This window comes from Heterodontus francisci, chromosome 38, assembly GCF_036365525.1.
Source record: "Heterodontus francisci isolate sHetFra1 chromosome 38, sHetFra1.hap1, whole genome shotgun sequence".
Classification (NCBI taxonomy): domain Eukaryota; kingdom Metazoa; phylum Chordata; class Chondrichthyes; order Heterodontiformes; family Heterodontidae; genus Heterodontus; species Heterodontus francisci.
In genome coordinates, this window is record NC_090408.1 from 13,791,187 (window position 1) to 13,816,581 (window position 25,395).

A 25,395-nucleotide genomic window follows, 5' to 3' on the forward strand; every position below is an offset into this window, starting at 1 on the left:
ATCATCGTGGATAGCACGTACAGGGAGGTGGTCATACCGCAGGTAAAGACTGCTCAGGCAGAAAGGGAATGGGTGACTGCCAGGCAGAGTAGAAGAACTAGGCAGTTAGTGCAGGAGACCCCTGGGTCCATCTCCCTCTCTAATAGATTTTCCTCTTTGAATCCTTTTGGGGAGATAGCTTCTCAGGGGAATGCAGCAAGAGCCAAGTCTGTGGCACCACGGGTGGCTCAGCTACACGGGAGGGGAGGAAAAGGAGTGGAAGAGCTATATTGATAGGGGATTCTATCGTAAGGGGTACAGTAGGCGTTTCTGTGGCTGCAAACGTGGCTCCAGGATGGTAATGTTGCCTCCCTAGTGCTTGGGTCAAGGATGTCATGGAGCAGCTGCAGGACATCCTGAAGGGGGAGGATGAACAGTCAGAGGTCGGGGTTCACATTGGTACCAATGACATAGGTAGAAAGAAGGAGGAGGTCCTGCAACAAGAATTTAGGGAGCTAGGTAACAGATTAAAAAGCAAGACCTCAATTGTTATAATCTCTATATTACTCCCTGTGCCACGTGCTGCTGAGTATAGGAATAGGAGGATAGAGCAGATGAATGCATGGCTGAAGAGATGGTGCAGGAGGGAGGGCTTTAGCTTCCTGTATCACTGGGTCTGTTTCTGGCGAAGGTGGGACCTGTACAAGTTGGACAGGTTGCACCTGAACCGGAACAGGACCAGATCCTTGGTGGGAGGTTGCTAGTGCTATTGTGGGGGGTGGGTGGGTGTGGGTTTAAACTAATTCGGCAGGGGGATGGGATACAAAGTGAAGGTACAGTAGGGGGTGATGCACAGCCAAATATAGAAGAGAAACTAAGTTAGTCTGGAAGGCAGAGCAAATATAGACCTGTTAAGGCACAAGTGAATAATGCAAGGCTGGATTGCATCTACTTTAATGCAAAGAGTCTTACTAGTAAGGCAGATGAATTGAGGGTGTTGAGTAACACATGGGAATATGATAATATTGCTATCACAGAGACATGGTTGAGGGAAGGGCAGGACTGTCAGCTCAATATTCCAGAGTATAGAATCTTCAGGCGTGACAGGGGGTGGGGAGATGGTGGCGGGGGGCGGTGCTTGTAAAAGAGCAGGTGGCATTGCACTCTTGATCGAGGAGTCAATTACTGCAGTAAGGAGGGATGATATCTTAGAAGGTTCCATAATGAGACCATACGGGTAGAACTTAAACATATGGGTAGAACACTGCATTTCTTCTTTGTGTTTTGGGTGGCACAGTGGTTAGCACTGCAGCCTCAAAGCTCCAGGGACCCGGGTTCAATTCTGGGTACTGCCTGTGCGGAGTTTGTAAGTTCTCCATGTGACCGCGTGGGTTTTCGTTGGGTACTCTGGTTTCCTCCCACCACCAAAGACTTGCAGGTGATAGGTAAATTGGCCATTGTAAATTGCCCCTAGTGTAGGTAGGTGGTAGGGAATGTGGGCTTACTGTAGGGTTAGTATAAATGGGTGGTTCTTGGTCGGCTCAGACTCGATGGGCCGAAGGGCCTGTTTCAGTGCTGTCTCACAAAATAAAACAAAAAGGGGGCAATCCCTTTGTTTTTGGATGGCAGTGTATTACAGGCCTCCAACAGTCAGGGAGAGATAGAGGAGCAGACATGTAGGCAAATCTCAGAGTGGTGTAAAAATAATAGGGCAATAATAGTAGGGGACTTCAACTTCCCCAATATTAACTGGGATAGTCTTAGTGCAAAACGCTTTAAAGGGGGCAAAATTCTTAAAGTGCATCCAGGAGAGCTTTTTGAGCCAGTACGTAGAAAGTCCCATTAGAGAAGGGGCAGTACTGGACCTAATCCTAGGGAATGAAGCCGAACAAGTGGTAGAAGTGTCAGTGGGGTAGCATTTTGGGGATAGTGACCATAATTCTGTAAGATTTAAGGTAGTTATGGAAAAGGACAAAGATGGACTGGAAATAAATGTACTGAATTGGGGGAAGGCCGATATCAATATATCTGGCCAAAGTGGACTGGGAGCAGCTACTTGTAGGAAAGTCTACATCAGACCAGTGGGAGTCATTCAAAAAGGAAATAATGATAGTTCAGGGCTAACATGTTCCTGTAAAGGTGAAGGGTAGGACCAACAAGTCCAGGGAACCCTGGATGTCAAGGGATATAGACGATTGGATAAGGTAAAAAAAGGAGGCTTATGACAGATTCAGAGTGCTGAAAACAGTGGAGGCCCTAGGGGAGTATAGTAAGTGTAGGGGGTACTTAAAAAAGTAATTAGGAGCGCGAAGAGGGGGCATGAAAAAACACTGGCGGGCAAGTTAAAGGAAAATCCCAAGGCGTTTTATAAGTATATTAAGGGCAAGAGGATTACCAGGGAAAGAGTAGGGCCTATTAAGGACCAAAGTGGCAATCTGTGTGTGGAGCTAGAGGATGTAGGTGAGGTTTTAAATGATTACTTTTCATCTGTATTCACTATGGAGAAGGACGATGTAGGTGTAGAGATCAGGGAGGGGGATTGCGATATAGTTGAACAAATAAGCATTGAAAGGGAGGAGGTATTAGCATTTTTAGTGGGGTTAAAAGTGGAAAAATCCCCAGGCCCAGATGAGATGTATCCCAGGCTGTTATGTTAGGCAAAGGAGGAGATAGCAGGGGCTCTGACACAAATTTTCAAATCCTCTCTGGCCACAGGAGAGGTGCTACAGGACTGGAGGATAGCTAATGTGGTACCATTAATCAAGAAGGGTAGCAGGGATAAACCAGGCAATTACAGTCAGTGAGTCTAACATCAGTGGTAGGTAAACTATTGGAAAAAATTCTGAGGGACAGGATTAATCTCCACTTGGAGAGGCAGGGATTAGTCAAGGATAGTCAGCATGGCTTTGTCAGGGGGAGATCATATTAACAAACTTGATTGAATTTTTCAAGGAGGTGACTAGGTGTGTAGATGAGGGTAAAGCAGTTGATGTCGTCTACATGGACTTCAGTAAGGCTTTTGATAAGATCCTGCCTGGGAGATTGGTTAAGAAGTTAAGAGCCCATGGGATCCAGGGCAATTTGGCAAATTGGTTCCAAAATTGGCTTCGTGGCAAGAGGCATAGGGTGATGGTCGAGGGTTGTTTTTGTGATTGGATGCCTGTGACCAGTGGTGTACCTCAGGGATTGGTGCTGGGACCCCCCTTGCTGTTTGTATTGTACATTAATGATTTAGGCGTGAATATAGGAGGTATGATCAGTAAGATCGCAGATGACACGAAAATTGGTGTTGTCGTAAATAGTGAGGAGGAAAGCCTTAGATTACAGAATGATATATATGGACTGGCAAGATGGGCAGAGCAGTGGCAAATGTAATTTAATCTTGAGAAGTGTGAGGTGATGCATTTTGGGAGGACTAACAAGGAAAGGGAATATACAATGGATGGTCGGCCCCTGGGAAGTACAGAGGGTCAGAGGAACCTTGGTGTACTTGTCCATAGATCACTGAAGGCAGCAGCACAGGTAGATAAGGTGGTTAGGAAGGCATATGGGATGCTTGCCTTTATTAGCTGAGGCATAGAATATAAGAGCAGGGAGGTTATGATGGAGCTCTATAAACGCTAGTTAGGCCACAGCTGGAGTACTCTGTACAGTTCATGTCGTCACACTATAGGAAGGATGTGATTGTATTGGAGAGGGTGCAGAGGAGATTCACCAGGATGTTGCCTGGGCTGGAGCATTTCAGCTGTGAAGAGAGACTGGACAGGCTAGGGCTGTTTTTCTTAGAGTGGAGAAGGCTGAGGGGGGACCTGATTAAGGTATACAAAATTATGAGGGGTATTGATAGGGTAGATCGGAAGAATTTTTTTCCCTTCGTGGAGGTGGGAATAACCAGGGGGTATAGATTTAAGGTAAGGGACAGGAAGTTTAGAGGGGATTTGAGGCATTTCTTTTCACCCAGAGGGTGGTTGGAATCTGGAATACACTGCCTGAAGGGGTGGTAGAGGCAGGAACCCTCACAACATTTAAGAGGTATTTAGATGAGCACTTGAAACGCCATAGCTACAGGGCAAGTGCTGGAAAATGGGATTAGATTAGATAGGTGCTTGATGGCTGGCACAGACACGATGGGCCGAAGGTCCTGTTTCTGTGCTGTATAACTCTATGACTCTAAAGCTCAAGTGTAGCATAAATGCCTGCATGGACTGGTTTGGCCAAATGGCCTGTTTCTGTGCCATATATCCTCTGCTATATGCATGTCTCCTTGTTTTTTACTGTTTTACTCTAGATATGAACTCCAGCATTTTGTTTGCACTCGTTATGACCATATCAATTTGTGTTGCCACTTCGAGTGATTTGTGTATTCCCAAGTATTCTTTGTTCGTCTATCCCATCTAGCTTTTACCTTCCAAGGAATAAGTAGTCTCCTTGTTCCTTAAATTGAAATGACCCAACTTGCATTTTCCTATATTGAAGTCAATTTACCATTTATCCACCCACTCTGCAGTCTGTTTGTGCCTTCCTTTATTTTGGTTCAGTTTTCCATCTTATTGAGCTCTCCCGCCCCAATTTAGTATCATCTGCAAATTTTGATGCCAGACCTTCAATTCCTGAGTCTAAATTCTTTACATATATGGTAAACAATGATGTCTCAGCATGGATCCCTGGGAGACATCACTTCTCCTTTCTACCAGGCTAAGAAATCCCTTTCACAGAAAATGGCGATTAGAAAGCTGGTTAACTGCTTGAGAGGTGTGAAACTAATCAAAAATGCAAACACGGTTACAGCATCTAGTTTCCATAGGAGTGAGATTATAGAATTTGAGGGGCATGAATCTGAACAGAGGGACCTCGGATAGAACACTTTGATTGGCAGGTGCTACTCATAACCAGAAATGGATGAACTTTGATAACTATTTTTAAATGAGGCAATATACTTCATTGTGATTTCATGCATGGAGATTCATTCATACAGTATAATCTCTCTCCATCATGTTTAAGATCATATGCATAACCTTGCTATTTTCACTTCTAATCCATTACTAACATTTCTGTGTGTAAGTACAAAGCTTTGGCATATGTATCTTTTATAAGTATGACTTTCTCTCATGCAAATATTACAATTTATTATGCTGATATTTATTATAATTTATTTAATCGGTAATGTTTATGCCCTTTGTAATTATCATTCAAGTCATCTTTTTCTGAGCCTCCTACCATGTCCTCTGTGTAGCAGAGATGTGTTGCTACTGTGTGTCATACGTTGCCATGCCAAGTGACTTCTTGCACGCCCCAAAATATGCTTGCATCACTCCATTGCTGTGCCAACCAGGGCCTCATAGGTAAAACAGCCTTTTCTCTGTTGCTGTTCATGCATTGTCTCCAACAATTGAATGCTCCCCAGCTGGATTTCACAATATTCTTATATTCTTACTGGTTGAGTGGCTTATTGGCTGTTTGAGAAGCATGAAAGGAGCATTATTATGTATGAGTCATGATTGGATGCAAATTTTTCATTGGTGTTAAAAATACAGAGCTCTCACAAATTGTATATGTGAAAGCCAAGCGTTCCCTGATTCCTTTGGTGTTTTGAGGATATTTTCTCCCATTTTTAGAAATGTCAGGCCTTTCTATTCTTTTGCCAAAGAAATAGTTAAGAGGTTAAAGCAATAAAGATACTTCTTTGCAATAACATTTGAATTTTATTTCCCTATCTGCAGAACAGATTATATACCTCATGAAATTACACATCGACCAGAGCGTTTGCAGCATGAGTACAGACCAAAATCTGGCGAGGTAGATCACCATACAACTTACAAGACAGACTACAGCCCTCACCAAATTAAGCCCGCAGAAAGCATGCGTCCTCCACCAACAAAACCTGGGAAAGGAGGGAAAATAGACACCGTACCAACATACAAAGGTAAATTATAAAATTATTGAAAATGTTTAGTTTAATTGCTAATCTCAGCCATAATAAAGCCTGCACACTTGAACTGTCATAAATACTGGAAAGCCCTATGCAAATGAGTATGACAATGCAATGGTTATGATACTGGGCTAGCAACCTCGGAATGGTGACTTCAAATACCACCATGGCCATTTGGGTGAAAGTAAATTAATAACATCTGGTAATTTGTGAACTGGCATCAAAAAATTACCATGAATCTGTCATATTGACATAAAAACCCAACTGGGTTCAAGGAAGAACCACCTACGCACAACTCAACTCCTCACTATGTTGTTGACTTTTAATACCCTCTGAAGTTGTTTAGCAAGCCTCCCAGCTGTAAAAACAATATAAGGCACTCGTGACACACATGAAGTGCAACTTTGCCATCCACATCCCGAGAACAAATTAAAAATAGATTGTTTGCAGTGATTTCCAAAGAGAATAGAATGAAACCCTTATTCACAATTGCTTGGAGTTTCGAGTTTTGGAGTTTGGTGTATCACAAAACATCCATGGCAGTAGTATAAATAGATTTCACAGCCATTTGAGTCTTGTTCTGTTGCAGGTTGCAACTGAGACAATCTTTGTTGTACAATGGTATCCTGGGGGTACAAGTTTGACAGTTAGACTCTTTTGAATGGTACGAAGTGATGCATCAGCACCACCCATATATTCCTTGAAATTCTCTTTGAAAGTGACCTGATTGAGGTCCACATGCCTCAGAAGAGAAGCCTCCTTCAAGAATGGTCATTTTGGCTCTCTTAAGCCTCCTACTCTCCTTACTAGTAGTACTAATCTCTGAGTAATAGTGGCAAATTCACACTGAAAAGCAGGGCAGCAGTGAGATTAAAATCATTCTCACTGTATCTTTAAATCATGTACATACTCTGAGAATACATTGTACAACAAACAATGTCTGTTAGACATGATTTTATATACCCTTTCAAATGAGATAAATCTGATATTGTTTAAATACTAATATTTACGTATTATTCTGTTCAGACAGCTCGATGTGAAATTGTTAAGTAGATAATTCTTCAGCATTGTGATTGATGAGCATTGTCATCTCCTCCACCTCCAATTTTCTTCAATGCTGGTACAAAAACTAGTTGGGGTGTGATATATTAACTAACATTTCATACCTTTGTAAAATAGCAATGATAAATCCCATTTCTATTTGCTTAAAAGTATTGTCCAATATATTTACGAAGCCGTTAGCTAATATACTAGCACTTTTTTTAAAAAAGATGATTACCGACTATGGGACATTCCCAAAAGGAAGACTAAAACACCGCAAGCTTACTGCCCTCCTACAGCACGTTTTGGAAATCCATCTACATTTCAAGATGACTATGGTCCCAAGGGATATGCACTAACGGAGAGTTTCAAACCACCCTATGCCCCTAAGATATCTGATGTTCCCTTTGATGGTCTAACAAATCACAAAATTGCTTATGTTCCGCATCCGCTTGGGGAACGATATGTTAGACCAAGAGATGAATACAAACCAAGTGACAAACCTTTTGACAGTATTACCACTCACCGTCGCGATTACAGGGGACTGCATGGAGATCCTACTAAAAGCTACAAGCCTGAACATGGTAAGGTAGGATCAGATGCACCCTTTGATAGCAGTTCTGAATTCCGTGATCGTTATCAGGCATGGCCTGTTACCTTGCCATATGTCCACAAACATCCAGATTATGTGCAACCAGATGGTCCAATGGATTTGAATAGCACTTCTCACCTTGATTATGTTGGACATAAAGTCAAGCCACCTGCTCCATTTAAACCTGCAAGTGCAAGAAAGATCCATGCTCCCTTTCAAGGGAGTACGACAATGAAAGATGACTTCAAATCATGGGAAATGAAGAAGCCAGAGATAATCAAAAGGGCTGAAGAAATAGGAATACCGCATGCAAAGTTTGATGATTTAACAACCTTTAAAGCTAATTATGTCCCTCATCCAATTAATCCACCTCAAAGCTTCAAACCAACAAATGCTCCTCTACATAGTACAACACCATTTGATGGTGGAACCTTGTATCGTACTGAATATATACCAAAGAGGCTGGAAATCTGTCCTGCAAGCTATCCTACTCCCCCAGGCTATGTCTATGAAAGCACTGATGCACGTGGTCATAGATTCTTCCACAAAGTAACTGCATCAGAGGAAAATCTGGCAGTGCCAAATGAAATGCATCATCCAAAAGAAGTGGCTGTAGCATCCTAAAGTCTTCAAGTGCAACTTCTGATGTTAATTATGTTGTTTTCCTTAGACAGTACCAAACCTTTACAGATTGTGTAATACAAATTCCAATGCCTTTGTGTTATTCTGAAAAAAGCAGTGACATTGAATTTTTTTCTCCCTCAAATCACAATCATTATGCTAACAGGGACTGTGAATAAGAAGCTTGGCCTATTATTGTATTTAGCAACTTCATCAATGAAAGACGTATATCCTTAAAACTATCAGAAGCAACATATTTTTTCAATTCAAATTCAGATGTTTACATTAAAAAATTGTATTATTAATATATTTAAAACAGGCACAGCAAGGTATCTTTAATGTGACTACTTTCTTACAATGTACATCCCTGAGTATAAATCAGTTCCACTATCCATTCAATGTCAGAACATTCAAGCACTTACTTTAGAATTCTGAAAATTGCCCTGTTTGTAATTACCCATATAATTCAGGTATTTCCTAACTTTACAATGAATAAAATAAGGCTCCTGTCTTTAGTGTATTAATCACAATGAAAAATATAATCTCAATAAATTATACCCCAGAACCGTCTGTTCAGTAATCATCTACCTAATATTTCTGGACACTGCATAATCATCACAATAGATTCTTTTGAATTTCCCCTACTTCTCAGTGGAATTACCATAAACTGAAATGACATTGTGCCTTTCTGTGTTAATCACAATAAAAAACAGAAGATTTAAACATTTTCAGATAATTATTGGAAAGCATTCTAATCCACCCCTTTATTGCTATGTAACAAGTCTGATTTTTAACTTTGTACCATACCAAGGAATTTTCTAGGCAGGACTGTATTCAAAATTGTATGTTGATACTTACACTGAAAAATGCATTGATAAGAAAATATGATAGTAAATGACAGTAATAGTTCTGTATCATTTTCAAAATTAATTAGGTTTTTTTGTTCATTAAAGTGTTGTTGACATATTCTATGTGTTTCTTTGTTGAGAGGCATCAGTTTTTATTCAGATTTCCACGTTGGAAGTAGTGGGCAGGAACATAGAAGGGTTGTAATTTGGTTTGTTATTTTTTGGGCATCTGAAGACATTGGTGATGGTACTCCCATCTCTCCTCTCACATTAGCCTGTACCTTCCTTAGGGGGGGATGTTGTCGAGTCGGTGAAGGGGCTTCTTTCCATATACACCTCCAGGAGGAGAGTTTAGGATGTTTGCTACTTTCCCAATTCAGTAGTCACCCTTCCCCATAACTAGTTACATGCAAAACAGTGAACCACAGAGAGTGAGAGCATTTTCTCTGTGATAAAGGTCACATGGAAATGTGATAACGCACAAGTACTCAAATGTTCATAGATCCTGTTTATCACCATTTAAAAATTGCTATATTACTGCACAAAACTATAAGTTACATTCAGCTGACCTCCTATAATTTAGAGAATACTAGAGTAGAATGTGTGCACATCCATGAGCGTCAGTTTTACAAAGAGCTCAAACAGAAATGTGGCCAACTTGCCCTCCACTGGATGAACCAATCCAAGTTTTAATTCTGAATTTGAACAGTCACTGGTCTTTGCAAGGGCACAAAGGAGCTTTCCGGACACAACTGGAGGTATTACTGTTCTATTTATTACACTTCATATCACTACTTAACAAAACGCAATTAATTTAAGAAAATATCCTTAAATGTGTTCATCAACAGCGTGCATAATAGGGATTAGTAACTTGTAAGTCATGAACTATCAAGTTGTCCTGACTATGGAATAAACTGGGGATTCCACCAGCCTTGATTATGTGTCTTCTGTGCTGCAAATAATTAGACCTAATCAATGGAAAATTTAGAATAATTATCAACTTCATACCAATTAGTTGAATTATTCAGGCAGTTTCTTATAATTACTTGCTTGTAATGCTAAACATTTTTACTTAAAAAATATCCCTGAATAGCATTAAAAATCCCCAACCATTTGGTATAAGCAGACTTTGTGCATAGTGGAAATTTTACATTTGTACTCAATAGAAAACAGAGAACCCACACAGGCTGGGATTTTGTGAGGCCCCTGAGGCGGAATCGGAGGTGGGGAGGAGGAACATGGCGTAGCGCGACAGGTGAAGGGGGTGATGGGGCGGAGTGCCTGTCAGTTTCCCATCATCCAGCAACCTTACTGGGGGCGGGATAGGCCGACCATGGGCTTCCCACCCAGAAGCCAATTGAGGCCCTTAAGTGGCCTGTTAACAGCCAATTAAGGGCCTCTTCCCGCTGCCACTGGGATCTTACCCGTGGCGAGGGTGGTGCCTCTGCCACATGGGGAGGAGACCTTGCAAGACAAGATTCCCTCCCTGTGGGCTTTGTGGGGGTGATGGAGTGGCACATGGAATGGCCCACCGAGAACAGCTTCACCCCCTGGGACCCTCCTCCCCTTGGACTGCACGACCATCCCCCACCCCTCACCCCCTCCTCCCCGGGGCCTTCTGGACTAGCCGCAGGGACCCCGCCTCACCTATCTCTGTTCCGGGATTCCACTGCTGGACCTGGGGCCGAGGCCTCCGCAGTACCGGCAGTGGCCACCGCTCCAGGTGGAGCTGCCAATACTGCTGAGCTGTCTGCCCTCTGATTGGCCAGCAGCTCTTGGAGGCGGGATCCTTGGCCCGTTAAAGCGTTTAAAGTGGTGGAGTCCCGCCTCCTAAAACTTTGGTTCAAAAAGATCGGAGGATTGCTCTGAGTGGTTGGGGGGCACGAAAAGGCTTTTAAGCTTGGTGCCAGAAGCCCCTCCTCCAGCCCAAATTCCAGCCCGCAGACTCAAAATATGCTGTTTCGTGTTCCTTCTGATCACCTTTTTCTTTCTGACAATGTAATAAACTATTTTAGAAACTGTTGTGAAACAAGCCAACCCTTACATCATCCATCTCACCATGGCGCAATTCTTATTAACCTTTCTGTGTAAAGGTTTCCTTTCCCATTCACTGTAACAATGAGCCAGATCGTTCCGGAGCTGGGCATCTCATCATGTACCCTGTTAGACATTTTTCTGCATCCTTTATCTTGAACATTTTTGCCCTGTAACTTGCTAGGAGTGCGAGATGCTAATATTGGTGGACAACGAGACCAACAGTCTATCTCATTAACCAATGAGGTTTAAGGATTGAGAAAGAAACAGAGGAACATCTGAAAAGGAATAGGGAATCAGGCACAGAAAGTGAAATAATGAGAGGGAAAGAAGGATTGAATTAAGAGAGACAGAAATGAAAGTAAGAAAAAATAAATATTTAAAATTTGACACTTTTAAAATCTCAAACTATCTACTACCTGCTGGAATGAGACTCAACAGTTTAACTTATTTCCTTTCTGGTATGAAAAGATTGATTGGCATTACTATAACATGTTGTTAAAAGAGTACTCATGCTATTAATTATGAATTCAAACTTTCTGCGGTGAGTTTAATGGGCAATCAATGTGCAAATCCAGGGAAGCTAACTGTGGAGCAGAGTAAATCGTCCAGCAAGTTCTGGAGATTTGCAACTCAAAGAGTATCTCTTCATCCCCTGAATTTTCTGGCTGATGTGTGCATTAATAATGGAATATGTTATTCAAGGAAGATTTTGCCCATTATGAAAAAAAGCTGACAAGGCAGTAAGATGCTTTAGCTCTCTCCCTGAGAAAAGATTGGAAATTCTGCACCCACACAAACACAAGCACACATATTGGCATTTACCCCATACATGAAATCAACCTTCATTGTATCATTCTACAGCGCAGCAGATTAGCATATAACACAGTCCAATCTGGCCCTCTGGGCACATAGAATTGTACAACACAGAAGGAATCCATTCGGTCCATCATACCTGATGCTGGCTCTTTGAAAGAGCTGTCCAACGATCCCACTCCACTGCGCTTTCCAAATAGCTTTGCAAATTTATCCTTTTCAAGACTTCAAGAGGACATAGACAAGATGGTGAAATGGTCGGACAAGTGGCAGATGAAATTTAATGCACAGAAGTGTGAAATGATTCATTTTCGTAGGAAGAACGAGGAGCAACAATATAAATTAAAGGGTGCAATTCTAAAGAGGTGCAGGAGCAGCGGGGGTATATGTGCACAAATCATTGAGGGTGGCAGGGCGGGTTGTAAAAGTGGTTAATAAAATATACCGGATCCTGGGCTTTATAAATAGGGACATAGAGTACAAAAACAAGTAAGTTATGATAAACCTGTATAAAACACTGGTTCAGCCTCAACTGGAGTGTTCTGTCCAGTTCTGGGCACCATCGTTTCGGAAGGATGTGAAGGCATTAGAGAGGGTGCAGAAAATATTCAAAAGAATGGCTCCTGGGATGAGGAAGCTCAGTAATGTGGATAGGTTGAGGGGACAGTTTATTCTCTCCACACGGTGGGTTTGGAGGCGGGGACAGCATAAAATCAGGCGGGTTCCCGCCACCAGCTCATCTCCGTTAGAATTTAGTCTGGGGCAGGAAGGCCTGTGAACAGCCTTCCCGCCTCGCTGCCAATTGAGGCAGGGTAATTAATCCAAATTAAGGGTCTCTTCCCACCACAGCTGCAATTAGCCATGTGGCGGGCAGCCCTGTCACTGAAGGGGAAGCACGGCACAAAAGACTGTGCGGCTGCTTCCCAGCTCATTGTGGGGGGAGAGGTGGTGTCACTCATTAAAAGGCACTTAATGCCTGAATGAGGGACCTGGCATCGGGAAGAGGATGTGCCTACTGACTCCCCTACATCCCCTCCCCCTGACCTGCCCTGCCCTACCTGTAGCTTGGGTCCAGTGACGCTCCACAGCCTCTGGTAGGTTCTCCTCTAGCAACAGTCACTGCCTTCAAGGGCGGACTTTTGGTGACGGGGTCCTTGATCCTGCTGAAGGCCAGCCGCTGTCCACTTAAGTGCTTGATTGGCAGTAGATTTGGCAGGCCTTTCTGGATGTTGAGACCCCCGTCGCTAGAATAAAATCCCGGACTGGGAGAAGCTGGGGCTGTTCTCTTTGGAGAAGAGAAGGTTGAGAGGAAATTTGATTGAGGTGTTCAAAATCATGAGGGGTCTGAACAGATTAGACAGGGACAAACTGTTTCCATTGGTGGAAGGTTACATAACCAGAGGATACCAATTTAAGGCAGTTGGCAAAAGAAAAAATGGTGACAGGAGGAAAACGTTTTTATGCAGCGAGTGGTTAGGATCCAGAATGTACTGCCTGAGAGGATAGATAGAAGCTACCATAGAATGGTCACAGCACAGAAGGAGGCCATTCTACCTGTCTTGTCCATGCCAGCTCTCTGCAAAAGCAACTCAGCTAGTCCCACTCCCCAGGCATTTCCCTCTAGCCCTGTAAATCTTTTCTCTTCAGATAATTATCCAACTTCCTTTTGAAAGCCACAGTTGAATCTGGCTCCACCACACACAGTTTACAAATCTAACCTATTTGGAAGTACGTTGAAGGACTGTCTCCTAAAGAGTGTAACTTTTGACAAGTCTTTTTATTTTTATTTTCACTGGGACTCTGACTTTCCTATTCTGCTCAGTTCAGTTACTCAAGTGGTTAAACCCATTGAAACTATTGTAAGAATGACTGTCAATAATTGTGTGCGTACGTGAGCACTCTGTAATGACAGTTTAGATTTCATTAATACCGCACCTAACATTTTAATAAGGTAAATCCTTTTAGTTGTGTCTGTTTCAGATGAACTTGCCACCTAACTAGCCTCTCACCAGCTCACCATGAAATTACTCCTATTTGCTAGTCGACAGACATTTTTTTAAATCTGCCGTTTGTGTGTTGAAGGCTGCAATGTGCAGTTTTTCAAAAAAAATTATGTTGCTGGTTAAAACTGTCAAGTACAAATAGAACAACTAGCCTGGTGTAACACAGCAATGTGACAATCTTCGTTTCAGTATCAGGAGGAAAGCTGGCACAGGAGCCTGGATATTTCACAGATCCTCCTGGCAATTTAAAGCGTAATACTGCTTACTTTGTGCAAGTATTTCTTTTTTTTCACAAAAAGGCAGTTAAAGCTATTGTTTTAATTGATACTGAAACAATCACACTTCACAATATTGTATTTCACACCTAGATAAACTACCTCCATTAGAATAATCAATCAATCTGTCAGCAGACACACAAAAGAATCAGGACCAGGAGAGGACTAAAAGTTCAACATCCAATAGACTTGTTCTAAGCAAAACGAGACTCCCAAATACAATACATATATATAAGATACTGAAGGTAGAATCAATAGTGGCCTTCAAAAGAGAATTGGATAATTCTCTGAAGAGAAAGATTTACAGGGCTATGGGGAAAAGGTGGGGGAGTGGGACTAGGTTGCTCTTGCAGAGAGCCAACATGGACACAACAGGCTGAATGGCCTCCCTCTGTGCTGTAACCATTCTATGCTTCTATGATTCTAAGTATTTATCCAATTCCCGTTTGAAATTTAGTATTGATTCTGCTTCCACAACTCTTTCAGGCAGCCCATTCCAGCTGATGACAACTCACTGCATACAAAAAATTCTACTCTATCTCCCCTCTGGTTTTTCTGCCAATTACTGTAAACCTGTGTCTGGTTATTGAGCCTCCTGTCAGTAGAAACAATTTCTCTCTATATGCTTTATCAAAACCCTTGGGATATATAGGATGATTTCTATTTTTGATATGCGCTTTGCAAAAATGAAAACTTCTGAACTTTCAGAGAATGTATCAGACATTTGGACATCGCTGGCAAGGTTGGCATTTATGGCCTTCTTCTTGATGGCTTTGATATAAATGAATGGCTTACTAGGCCACTTCAGAGGGAAGTTACAAGTCAACCATGTTGGTGTGGATCTGAAGCCACATATATACCAGACCAGAGAAGTTGGGCAGGTTTCTTTCCTGAAAGGAATCACTTGTGTTTTTATGACAACTCAACATCTTGATGGTGACTGTTCCTGCTACCAACTTCTTTCCAGATTTAAAAAAAACTCAATTCAGATTCTCAAACTGCCATGGTGCGATTTGAAATGGAATACTAATCCCTTAACATCATTAACAATGGAGACAATCCTGTTACAATAACATTGCAAAAGGTGAAAGCAAATAAGTTCCTTTAACAGAGTTGAAATTGCGAAAACTCTGATATATATTTTAATCCTTTATGGCTTCAGCTGCAGCCACCAAACTAGAAACCAAGGGATTATGGGATTTTGCAAAATTACTTAGTCAACCTTTTTTACCTCAATCAGTCACAATAGTTTAGCAGTGAATGAAGCTGTGCAGTGCTCAAGTTAAAAGGTGACACACCTCTACACATTATTAACCATTAGTGGCTCATCATTGTGTGATTGTACTTCACAACAGATGTGTGACTGTCCTTTGATTCTTTTCATTGAGAAACCTAAAAAAAAGGGCTAATCCAGAGTTCAGACACGCAGGGTTGCCAACCTTCCAAAATTGTCCTGGAATCTCTTGGAATTAAAGAGTATCTCCCCGACATTGCTGTAGCAACTCAGGAGAAAAACCATTGCGGCATTAAAACAATTTGGTGTGTGTGTGCGTGTGTGTGTTTTTTAAATTTCCTTAAAATACATTCATTTATAAAAATGTTGGAATTAGGAAAAGGGGCTGTCTGACTGGATGGGACAGTTGGAGGTAGGAAATCATGTAATGAAACCTCCAGGAATACATCCAAGTAGAGTTGCCAGCCATACAGACGCCACCACAGTTGTGAAGAACACGAGAGAAGCCTGCGTATGCCATTCAAGTATCTCTTTTGGTTGAGTCGGGCTCACTCCCGGAAGTCATCAGTACCTTTTTACTTAAAGTTAATTAAATGATTTCAAAGAGGAAGAGACTTTCTATAAATGGTATTTGTATGTGGCTGAAATAGTTGAAGTGTGGTGATAGAGAGTACATGTAGGACAGGGGATGGAGCATCACAAGACCTGTGTTAATGCAGCAGCCTTGTTGGGAGTAAAAACAGAAAATGCTGGTCAGGCAGCATCTGTGGAGAGAGAAACAGAGTAAACATTTCAGGTCGATAACCTTTTGTCAGAACTAGGAAAAGTTAGACAAATATAGAATGGGATAATCTGACATTAAAAACTTGACAAAAGCATGAAGACAGGAGATAAAAGCAAAATACTGTGGATTCTGGAAATCTGAAATAAAAACAGAAAGTGCCGGAAATACTCAGCAGGTCTGTGGAGAGAGAAACAGAGTTAACGTTTCAGGTCTGTGACCTTTCATCAGAACTGGCAAAGGTTAGAAATGTAATAGGCTTTGAGCAAGTGAAAAGGGGGAGGTGGAAGAAGAATGAAAGGGAAGTTAGAGGGCAGGAGAGATTAACTGACAAATATGTCACGGAACAAAGGCAAAGGGAGTGCTAATAGTTGTACTAAAAGGCAAAGCATTAGTCCAAAGAGAGTGTTAGTGGCAGCTCTGTCCAAAAGAAAAAACCTGAAAAACATGTTTAAGACAGGCCTATTGTTAAAAAATAAAATAAAATAAAATAAAAAAGGCAGCCATGCTCTGAAATTGTTGAACTCAATGTTGAGTTCAGAAGGCTGTAGAGGTAATTACGGTTTAATATACATAAATTGTGAGCAGAACTCTGACAGAAATCTGATGAAATGTCATCGACCTGAAATGTTTACTCTGTTTCTCGCTCCACAGATGCTGAGTATTTCCAAGATTTTCTGTTTTCTGCAGTGTTTTTCTTTTGTTATGAAGTAACAGATTATTACCCAATGGCCAAGGTTGGGCTTATGCCCATGGGAGATCAGAAAATGGCTAATGTGTAAACTGAATTCTTCACTTCACTTCAGTCTTTGTAGTTGAAGAACGTGGATGGGTTTTGGACCTAGTGAAACTGACTCGAGAACACATAAAGGCGCATGCCTGGGCGAATGTATGGAGGTTGAGAGTTGCCCAATCGTCAAAACCCCCCTCTCGGCCTTTCTGGTGGGGTCCAAAGGAGTGCAGAGCACGACATTTGGCACTGGTATGGCTGCAGGAACTGCCGGAAACATGCCAAAGGTGACACATGACCGCCTACGGGGTTCCGATCCGGATTTTCTGTTAGGGTTTACTCCCTTAGCCTTGGTCTCTCCCAAGACGCCCACAAGGCAGTGGGGTTGGGAGGGCCCCTACACAGGTGTAGGATGATGCCGGTGGGAGGAGGGGGTGCGAGGGGGAGGGGTGGAGGGAAGGGGCTGCGAGGGGGAACTGGGAAGGGGGCTGTAAGGGGGTAGGGGGGTTGCAGGGGAAGGGGGTGCAAGGGGAAGATGGTGCGAGGGGGGGGCTGGGAAGGGGTTGTGAGGGGGGAGGGGGGTGTGGGGGGGGTGAGCTGAGAGAATGGAGCTGGGAAGGGGAAGGGGGGTGGAAGGGGGGGGAAGGGGAAGGGGGGAAGGGGGGCAAGTGGGGGAGAGTGGGTGCAGGTAATAAGCCATTTCCTCAGTTCCCACCATCGATGCCTGGAAATCTCCTCCGCATCCTTCGGGACGTAAAGGATGTGGAGATTAATTATGCCTGTGTTGTAAACATGCCCAGAGTGGAAAAGCTCCAGCGCACATATACTTTAGGTGGAGGTTGGGGTGGGGGGGGTGGGGGGGAAATGGGGTTGAGCCTGATGAAAATTGAAAGCGTAGCCCCTCCTATGTATTGCAATAAGCTCTTCATGCCCATGCAATTTGGGAGTTAAAACAGCCATCAACTGTAAAAAAAATTGTTCATTAAAGAAAGAGTACAATTACAGAGACCAGAGAAAAACAGAGTTAATGTTTCAGGTCTGTGACCTTTCATCAGAAGTGAGAAAATTTGGAAAAGTAATTGGTTTTGAGCAAGTGAAAGGTGGGAGGGTGGAAGAAAAACAAAAGGGAAGGTCTGTGATAGGGTGACGGGCAGGAGAGATTAAATGACAAATGAGGCAAAGAGAGTGGTGATGGGACAAGTAAAGAAACAAAAGATGTGTCTGGATGAGGTGTGAATGGCAGGATAGCAGCTTCCAAACACAATGTAAAGGCATTAAGAAACAAACAAGAGAAAAAAAACCCAGCAAAACAATCTAAAAAAATGGGGACAGAGATTATGATATAAAATTATTGAACTCAATTTTGAGTCCAGAAGGCTGTAAAATGAAAGGCTAAAGATGAGTCGCTGTCCCTCGAGCTTTTCACCGTCCAAGGTTGAGTAGATTAGGATTATTTTCATTAGAAAGACGGAGGTTGAGGGGGGACCTGATTGAGGTGTACAAAATCATGAGAGGTATAGACAGGGTGGATAGCAAGAAGCTTTTTCCCAGAGTGGGGGATTCAATTACTAGGGGTCACGAGTTCAAAGTGAGAGGGGAAAAGTTTAGGGGGGATATGCGTGGAAAGTTCTTTACGCAGAGGGTGGTGGGTGCCTAGAACGCGTTGCCAGCGGAGGTGGTAGACGCGGGCACGATAGCGTCTTTTAAGATGTATCTAGACAGATACATGAATGGGCAGGAAGCAAAGAGATACAGACCCTTAGAAAATAGGCGACAGGTTTGGATAGAGGATCTGGATCGGCGCAGGCTTGGAGGGCCGAAGGGCCTGTTCTTGTGCTGTAATTTTCTTTGTTCTTTGTTCTTTGTTCTTTGTACGCACATCTACTAAGCAACTGGTGTTGTAAGTATATACTATTGCTTGGTGAGTTAATAAAGGTGTTCCAAATAAAGCGGAAATTGTATCCAAAGTCTGTTTCAAGCGATTGATACTCAATACGGGGTCAGGACCTTTGAGGGAAGTGAAACCCCCTTTTTAAAGGTCTTACAGTTTTCTGGAGACCACGATCAGGGACCCCAAAAGGTAAAGAAATGGCAATTCTGATTTTGGACGGGCTTGTCACAAAATGCGTGGCAGAGAAATTGCCTCTAAAATAGAAGTGGGTGCACGTCAAGCTGGAAGGGCTGAACTGGTGTACGGGTCTGAACAGGGGTCCACTTGTAGGCGAGCCTTGGAAACAGCAGTTTGGCTGGTGGCACATCAGCATCAGCACAGAAGTTATGAGGCCAAGACAGTAAAAGTTAGTCAGGAGCTTGATGAGAGAGATAAGAAGCTTAGGGTTTGTGAAACAGTTGTAAAGGGGTTAATAACACAGCTAGAGGAAGAGAGAGAACTGAAACCCCCAGACGATAAGGAGGAATAGGGTGTCAGGGGTTTCTGTAAAAAAGAAAGGTAAAAGCAGTTGAAAAAAAAGGAATCAAAACCGCTAATGTAATTTATTTATCTTGCTTGCTTCTGTTTGAATTCTGACCTAAGTTTCAAGTTGTCAAGACAAATGTTGTAAGAATGGAGAATGCAAAGCAAGCTTCTAGTAATAATATATATGTGAGTTTTAATGTGTTCTTTGGCACTTTGAGTTTAAAACTCATGAAAGGAATTCATATGGGTGCATGGAGTTATGAAAGTCTGCATGTGATTATTTTGTGTACCTGTATCAATTTAATGTTCTGTAAAGTTAAGTTGTGGATCTATGGGAAGCAATTAGTGTTGGGGGTTTATTGTGCTATTATGTCTCCCAGATAAAAGAAGAGAGCTGCAGTGAAATGTAAGAAGTCATAGTGTTCTGTTCCTTTAAGAACTGTGAGTGGAAGCAGGCTTCTGTGTGCAAGCATGCTTCCATTTGTTTTGGACCAAACACTTTAAGATATTTCTTGTGAATTAACCTTGTTTGGAGTTTTAATTACAGGCACTTCAGAAGTTTAAGGAAAGAAGATAAGTAACGTAATTTGTTTTTCTTTTTTAAAAGCACATGCTATTTTTCTCTGCTTGTGTGTGGAATAAATGGATTTTTTGTGTGGATGATGTTTCGTGTGCTTCAGGCTTCAGTGTTTTCTCTTTGTGGTTTTGTGGAAATAGTTTCAGCACTTTAAGTTTGAAAACTCACAGTAAAATTGTGAGATGGATTGGAAGCGAAGTTTAAAATTACCTGAAGTAGATATTTTAAGTTATGAAATTTGAGGTGGGATTGTTGGCCAGGATCCCAACTCGAATGGGGTTTATTAAACATGAGGGGATTCTAATCTGGATACGAATTCACACATGTTAGTATGGAGCGGTTATAGTATTAAACAGCGTAAATTGGAATTTGCGTTGGAGACTTTTTCACAAAAGTTAAAAATTTCTTTTTAGGAACCATCGGAGTTCTTGCTCTGATACAATTGGGAAAAGGAATTGGTAAAAGTTTTTAAAAACTTTCTTTTTCAGAAGGAAACAGGCTGAACTGGTTTGTCTAAGCTGTCAAAGGACATTTATTGCTTGATTTAAAAAAATGGAGAGCTTGGACTTCTGGAGAAACAGAAAGAGTGGTTTAAAAATACTAAGCAGAACATTCTGAAATCTGAGGAAGCTGTAGGAAAAAAAGAGTTTGAAAAAAGAGCAGTCTAATAGGAAAGATTCAGTATTTCTTTTGTTTGGAAAAAGACCCAGTCCAAACTAGCCAGAGCACATGGCAATGCTTTGTTCTGTTCTTTTTAAAAAAAAGAAAGGGTGACGATGACATCACTAGTCAATCTGAGGGCTTTTGTCCTGCCCTCTTTCAAAGCAGCAGACAGTTAACCCTTTCTGCTAGCAGCTTAAGTTAACCAGACATCTTTATAGATATTGTGCGTTCTAAAAAATTAAATTTTTTGGGTTTGTCGGATATTAACCCACTTGATCACGAGCAGAATGGATCCTTTGTTTTTTTTCAGGTTACAGGGCAGCTGCAAGTGCAATGGGATTTCCAACAGCTTCAAGAATTTAAGGACATTTGTCACAGCATTGTGGCAATTGGTATTCTGGGAACAAGAAATTAGAATTTAAAATTACATTCATATGAGTTAGTATTTTAAACATTTAAAGGAAACAACAAAAGGCCATACTCACATAATTTCAGTGGTTTATATGAATAAATATAAATTTTAAAGTTTTATTTGAAAAGAATTATATAAATTGATCTTAACGTTAAGTGACCTGCAGGCGGATGAACGAATGTTGAACCGAAAGGAATATCAATCTAAGTAATACAAATCACAGAAATGGAAACAAAAAGAGGGAAAATGTCCCCAAAGCTGCGTGTAATAGAGTCAGGGAGAGGGAGAACGCTAGACTATGAAAGGGTGGGTATGGATGGCGACACCAGGGGAGACAACAAGACGCTTTGTTGGAAGTGAAAGCCACGGCTTTTAATTGCACAGATAGTACTGCGAAGTGGCTCTAACAAACCCCAGGCCCAAACAATGGTTTAGTATTGATACCTTTTGGGAAAATGGTATATCATGATGTACACCATGAGGTGGTACCAGTGATGTCGAATTCGACAGAGATTGGGTTGCCCAGGTGATATGGGAGAAAGAAGCAGAGCCCATATGTCAAGTTATTGGACAATTTGTTGGTACATGGAATAAGGACCAGCAGGGATGGGTCTGGTCCCTGCAAACAGGTTTTTATTTGTTCATTCTTGGGATATGGGTGTCGCTGACAAGGCCAGCATTTATTGCCCATCCCTAATTGCCCTTGAGAAGTTGGTGGTGAGCTGCCTTCTTGAACCTCTGCAGTCCATGTGGGGTAGGTACACCCACAGTGCTGTTAGGAAGGGAGTTCCAGGATTTTGACCCAGTGACAGTGAATGAACGGCAATATAGTTCCAAGTCAGGATTGTGTGTGACTTGGAGGGGAACTTGGTGGTGTTCCCATGCATTTGCTACCCTTGTCCTTCTAGTTGGTAGAGGTCACGTTTTGGAAGGTGCTGTCTAAGGAGCCTTGGTGCATTGCTGCAGTGCATCTTGTAGATGGTACACACTGCTGCCACTGTACGTCGGTGGTGGAGGGAGTGAATTTTTGCAGATGGAGTGCCAATCAAGCGGGCTGCTTTGTCCTGGATGGTGTCGAGCTTCTTGAGTGTTGTTGGAGCTGCACCCATCCAGGCAAGTGAAGAGTATTCCATCACACTCCTGACTTGTGCCTTGTAGATGGTGGACAGGCTTTGGGGAGTCAGGAGGTGAGTTAATCGCCACAGGAGTCCTAGCCTCTGACCTGCTCTTGTAGCCACAGTATTTATATAGCTACTCCAGTTCAGTTTGGTAACCCCCAGGATGTTCATAGTGGGGGATTCACTGATCGTAATGCCATTGAACATCAAGGGGAGATGGTTAGATTCTCTCTTGTTGGAGATAGTCATTGCCTGGCACTTGTGTGGCGCAAATGTTACTTGCCACTTATCAGTACCAGCCTGGATATTGTCCAGGTCTTGCTGCATTTCTACATGGACTGCTTCAGTATCTGAGGAGTTGCAAATTGTGCTGAACATTGTGCAATCATCAGCGAACATCCTCACTTTTGACCTTATGATTGAAGGAAGATAATTGATGAAGCAGCTGAAGATGGTTGGGCCTAGGACACTACCCTGAAGAACAAAAGGAGGCAAGCCGAAGGAGGAGGCGAGGGCTGATCAATGACACAGCTACCGTCTGTAATACTGGGATCTTGCTGGTGTATAGTTTGGACCTGGCATCTCTGGAAGCAGAGATAAGGGATTTCAAGGGAAGGTTAAAGGACGTTCTTACAAATGAGAATATCAACCAGTACTCACAGCTGAGGAAAGATCAAATTATGATAGTCTATTTAAAGGATGCAGCACAGCATTTGGAAGACCATGCTAAAGCCATAAATAAACTCATCCAGGAAGATACGAACATTTCTGACCAGATTGCCTAGAATGATGTGTGTTATGTAAGACTCCTGGTTTGTATAGTAGGACAGGGAAAATTTGAGGCAAATTCACACTGGGGAAGTGCCCTCTTGGGTGACTAATGATCGTCTGGAGACATTGATGAGGGATAGAACAACATCACTGTGTACCAACTCAGAGGTTTGGTGCAGGCACATCCTGCAAAAACAGATTGTAAAAGGGAAGATTTCAAAATAATGGGTTTGGTGATGTACCTTCTGGTAATGCCACAGGGGGAAGCACCTTTCCTGTCTATAGAATAGAGAACATAGGAGTAATCGAGGGGGATAGTCATATTGACGGGAACTAGGTTAGAAGGGTGCACTGACAGAAGGGACAAGGTGGGATACCCCTATTGGTTGGAAAAGCATGCCCAGTCAACTGTTACTGAGGTTAACTGTACCATGGAGGCTGCGAGGGTGGCTCTGAAGCCTACACAGGCAGCCTATGTGGTGGAAGGGAATACTGTGTAACCACTAAGGGAAAGGGGTACAAGCATGGAAGGAATTTATGGTGCCCGATATCCGAACCTACCTCTGTTTTACTCCTGAAGGGTATGTAGGGACAGGCAATAGGGAGATTGTAAATATTTCTAGCCCGAACAGTACTGAGCTTAACATGAAGAATGATTTAAAGGGATCTTTGAGACAGTACATGGAGAAGTTTAGGTCAGACACACTCCCGTTGCCTAAGCATTTGACTAAGTTTCGGGGGGAGATGATTAAATCACAAAAAGCTTATTATCAAATCCAACAAATGAACAACTAGATTTTGCAAGAGATTAATGACATCCCAGAACCATCCTTGTGCGATGGAATATGGAATTGGAGAAGTAATATCGAGATACACCCTGGATAAGAATTATCTCCCACGCACTCGTTGTTGTACAATTGCCTATTATTGTGTATCAGTTGTATGAACTATTTCATACTCACAGACACTTCTTCCTACCTCTCTCTGGACCATGACCCCACCACCGAACATCAAGCTACTGTCCACAGGACTGTCACTGACCTCATCTCCTCTGGAGATCTTCCCTCTACAGCTTCCAACCTCATAGTCCCGCAACCCCGGACAGCCCGCTTCTACCTCCTTCCCAAAATCCACAAACGGGACTGTCCCGGCAGACCCATTGTGTCAGCCTGCTCCTGTCCCACTGAACTTATTTCTTCCTATCTTGACTCTATCTTTTCTCCGCTGGTCCAGTCTCTTCCCACCGACATCCGTGACTCTTCTGACGCCCTATGTCATTTTGACGATTTCCAGTTTCCTGGCCCCAACCGCCTCCTCTTCACTATGGACGTCCAATCGCTCTACACCTCCATCCCCCACCAGGATGGTTTGAGGTCTCTCCACTTCTTCCTTGAACAGAGGCCCAACCAGTCCCCATCCACCACCATCCTCCTCCGCCTGGCTGAACTTGTTCTCACATTGAACAACTTCTCCTTCAACTCCACTCACTTCCTTCAAGTAAAAGGTGTTGCTATGGGTACCCGCATGGGTCCTAGTAATGCCTGTCTTTTTGTGGGATATGTCGAGCATTCTTTGTTCCAGTCCTACTCAGGCCCCCTCCCCCAACTCTTTTTCCGGTACATTGATGACTGTATCGGTGCCGTTTCCTGCTCCTGCCCCGAACTGGAAAACTTTATCAACTTTGCTTCCAATTTACACCCTTCTCTCACCTTTACATGGTCCATCTCTGACACTTCCCATCCCTTCCTCGACTTCTCTGTCTCCATCACTGGGAATAGGTTGTCTACTAATATCCATTATAAGCCCACCGACTCCCACAGCTACCTCAACTACACTTCTTCACACCCTGCCTCTTGTAAGGACTCCATTCCATTCTCCCAGTTTCTCCGTCTCCGATGCATCTGCTCTGATGATGCTACCTTCCATGACAGCGCTTCTGTTATGTCTTCCTTTCTCCTCAACCGCGGAATCCCCCCCCCCCACTATGGTTGACAGGGCCCTCAACCGTGTCTGGCCCATTTCCCGCACCTCTACCCTCACCCCTTCCCCTCCCTCCCAGAACCGTGACAGGGTTTCCCTTGTCCTCATTTTCCACCCCATCAGCCTCCATATCCAAAGGATCATCCTCCACCATTTCCGTCACCTCCAGCATGATGCCACTACCAAACGCGTCTTCCCCTCCCTTCCCCTGTCAGCATTCCAAAGAGATCTTTCCCTCTGCGACACCCTGGTCCACTCCTCCATTACCCCCACCACCTCGTCCACATCCTATGACACCTTCCCCTGCAATCACAGGAGGTGTAACACCTGCCCATTTACCTCCTCTCTCCTCACTATCCCAGGCCCCAAACACTCCTTTCAGGTGAAGCAGCGATTTACTTGTACTTCTTTCAATTTAGTATACTGTATTCACTGCTCACAATGTGGTTTCCTCTACATTGGGGAGACCAAACGCAGTCTGGGTAACCGCTTTGCGGAACACCTCCGCTCAGTCCGCAAGCAGGACCCTGAGCTTCCAGTTGCTTGCCATTTCAACACTCCCCCTACTCTCATGC

At 42.9% G+C, this 25,395-nt stretch overlaps 1 protein-coding gene across 1 annotated transcript in view; it reads left to right on the forward strand.

Annotated features, from left to right (window-relative positions):
* Window positions 1-9,041, forward strand: part of saxo2 (stabilizer of axonemal microtubules 2) — a 79,256-nt gene extending 70,215 nt beyond the window's left edge. Inside the window, exons 3-4 of the mRNA XM_068017591.1 lie at window positions 5,700-5,902; window positions 7,180-9,041. Of these exons, the coding sequence (XP_067873692.1) occupies window positions 5,700-5,902; window positions 7,180-8,165 (1,189 nt within the window). The 3' untranslated portion in view covers window positions 8,166-9,041. The remainder of the gene's footprint in view (window positions 1-5,699; window positions 5,903-7,179) is intronic.
* The last annotated feature ends 16,354 nt before the right edge of the window (window positions 9,042-25,395 follow it).